Consider the following 2,596-nt stretch of genomic DNA (forward strand, 5'->3'; position numbering starts at 1 on the left):
GAAAAGGGAGAGCCGGGTTCGGCCTTATAATCTAAAGCTCTCTTGAGCCATTTGCTACAGTAATGAGAAGTGGTATTTTATCAAGGCCAGGTTACTAAATTTGAGTTGGAAATATTAGAACCCGCCGTGACACCTCCAAGAAGGTTACGTGTTTACGCGTCGTATACCTGGAACCATTTTAGGGTAAACTTAGAGGGATTGATATCTTTCGTATGCCTAGCGCGCATACGAGATTTTATAATTTCATAGTTTTAAACGGCCTAAATACCTTAACTCGCTTAAAAAATAACGAGCTATAACGAAATATTTGTATAAAAGCGCGGGGTGAAACCCGCGGGTACAAGCTAGTATATATATACATACATACAATATGGGGCGTACAACTTGCTTTTTATTATACTGAAATTAAATGGGCTACGAAACCCCATTCTCAAAAAATTCGAAAAAAATTCAAAATATTTGTTAATTTGTAAGGTAACCATTTTACTCAACCTCGCTGTAAGAAAAAATTCATAACTCAAATTATTGTATTGTATATGTAGATTTTGATATATTTTCTAATATTTCACACACAATAAACATGTATATAAGACACGAACATTTACCATGATCGTCTAACTGGTACTGTGATCAAGAAAGAATGAATAAATGAAAAATTATGCGTTATTACTTGGATCATGAATGAAAATTTATTCCTCATTCGAAATTACTTGAATGATTAATAAAAATTAATTCGTTGTTTAAAATTACTTGAATGATGAATACGAATTTATTCATCATTCGAAAGTGCTTGAATGAAGAATAAAAATAGATTCGTTAGTAAGTATTTATTCATTATTCGAAAGTGCTTGAATGAAGAATAAAAATTTATTCGTTTTTTGAAATCACTTGAATGATGAATAAAAATTTATTCGTTTTTTGAAATCACTTGAATGATGAATAAAAATTTATTCATCATTCTAAAGTGCTTGAATGAAGAATACAAATTTATTCGTTATTTGAAATTGCTTGAATGAAGAATAAAAATTTATTCGTCATTCAAAATTGTTGAAATGATGAATAAAAACTTATTCTTATTTTTTTCAATTATTAATTTTCCTGATTACGCCCATCCCTGGACTGACATGCTTCACACAACCACATGCAGCTGCATGGAAGGATGGTTGCGGGAATCGAAAATTATCATGAAAATTCGTAATTTAAATACGTCATGCACTTATTTTTTACAATATTACTTGAAATGAACAATGTACTGATTATTATTATTGACGGGCATCTGCATAATCACGCATTATGTAGGCATCGTTATTTCTTGCTTATGTGCAACAAGCTGTATTATTAAATTATATTATTAATTCAAGCCAGAAATGAGTCATAGATATTTTCACCACAAGCCTGTTGTCTTGACAAAAAAACTATTGGGAAGTTTCTTGTGGCAAATTAATTTTTCTTAGAATAGATATCGAGTGAAAAATATCCAACAGCTAACGATCCGTAAACTAATTTTCGCGGTGAACTACGTTTGTGGGTGTAACAGTAAACACGTTTACGTGTCTTTCTTCGTCGAAGTTTTTAGGCGTATTTTTAGTTTTTTTTTTCATGCGTCGTTTCTCTAAACACTCGCGCGACTTTATTTGTGTATAGTGACGATATGTAAATTGAAAGTTTGCTTAAAAAATTTTCTAAGCAAGCGCAAGAAGATGTGTATTTTTTTTCTTTTCAAACATTTGAAGTGGTAATAAGTTATTTTAAATTTAAAAGTCATCAAAATAAACTTAATTATTTTCATAAGGATTATTTGATAAGTAAAAATTTTAATTAATCATAAAGTAAATAACTCAATAATTCGATTAATTAGAAATTATAATTATTAAAAAGTTCAGTTACTCGAGTAATCAAACTAAAACACTAAAATATTTGTGTAATTTCCTGTATGATTAATCAACATTGTGAGTAAAATGAGTAATCAAATTATTAAAGCGCTCCTTACATATAAAGAAATAGAAGTCCGTTGATATTTTGAAAACAATGTTTCTGTTTTTAAAAAGTGAAATGAAATATTTGTTTCATATCGTCACCTGAAATGCAAAAGTCGTAACTTATAAAAAATTCAAAATTCACTTTTTGATTGCTATGATGGATTTCATCGGTTGTTATTTTTTTGTTGGTCAAATTTAAAACTTTGTTTTTTGAAAAGTACAAAAATCAAATAGACATTTTTAAAAAGTGGTCTGTTGTTCATCACAGTGGTGCAGTGGTGCTGGAAAAAATGTATTTGGCATAGAAAACGATGCTCTTTTTTGTGAAATAAAAAAAATTAATATATGTGACCTGATCTACGGAAAGGAGCAGAAAATCCTAACTTGCTTAGAAGTGTACTAAAAATGTAGAGAAAGAAGAGTAAAAATACGACAAAATATAATTTATTGGTAATGAACAAAATACATTGAATTATAAGCTATAAAGACATGATTATACACTAGAAAAACGTATTATGGGCCAAAAATAATAATGCTGAGTAGTTTATTTATTTTTCTTTGTTGTCGTTTTCCTTGAGATCTTTTTACGTGTTGATCCTGAGGAAGATGGACCTGGT

General features: G+C 29.3%; 1 protein-coding gene across 1 annotated transcript in view; it reads right to left on the reverse strand.

Moving 5' to 3' along the window:
- Nucleotides 1-2,503: 2,503 nt before the first annotated feature.
- Nucleotides 2,504-2,596, reverse strand: part of LOC118740336 — a 747-nt gene continuing 654 nt past the window's right edge. Inside the window, exon 2 of the mRNA XM_036471826.1 lies at nucleotides 2,504-2,591. Coding sequence (XP_036327719.1) covers nucleotides 2,524-2,591 — 68 coding nt within the window. The 3' untranslated portion in view covers nucleotides 2,504-2,523. The remainder of the gene's footprint in view (nucleotides 2,592-2,596) is intronic.

This window comes from Rhagoletis pomonella, unplaced genomic scaffold (assembly GCF_013731165.1).
Source record: "Rhagoletis pomonella isolate Grant_MI unplaced genomic scaffold, Rhpom_1.0 Rhpom_scaffold_00006, whole genome shotgun sequence".
Taxonomy (NCBI): domain Eukaryota; kingdom Metazoa; phylum Arthropoda; class Insecta; order Diptera; family Tephritidae; genus Rhagoletis; species Rhagoletis pomonella.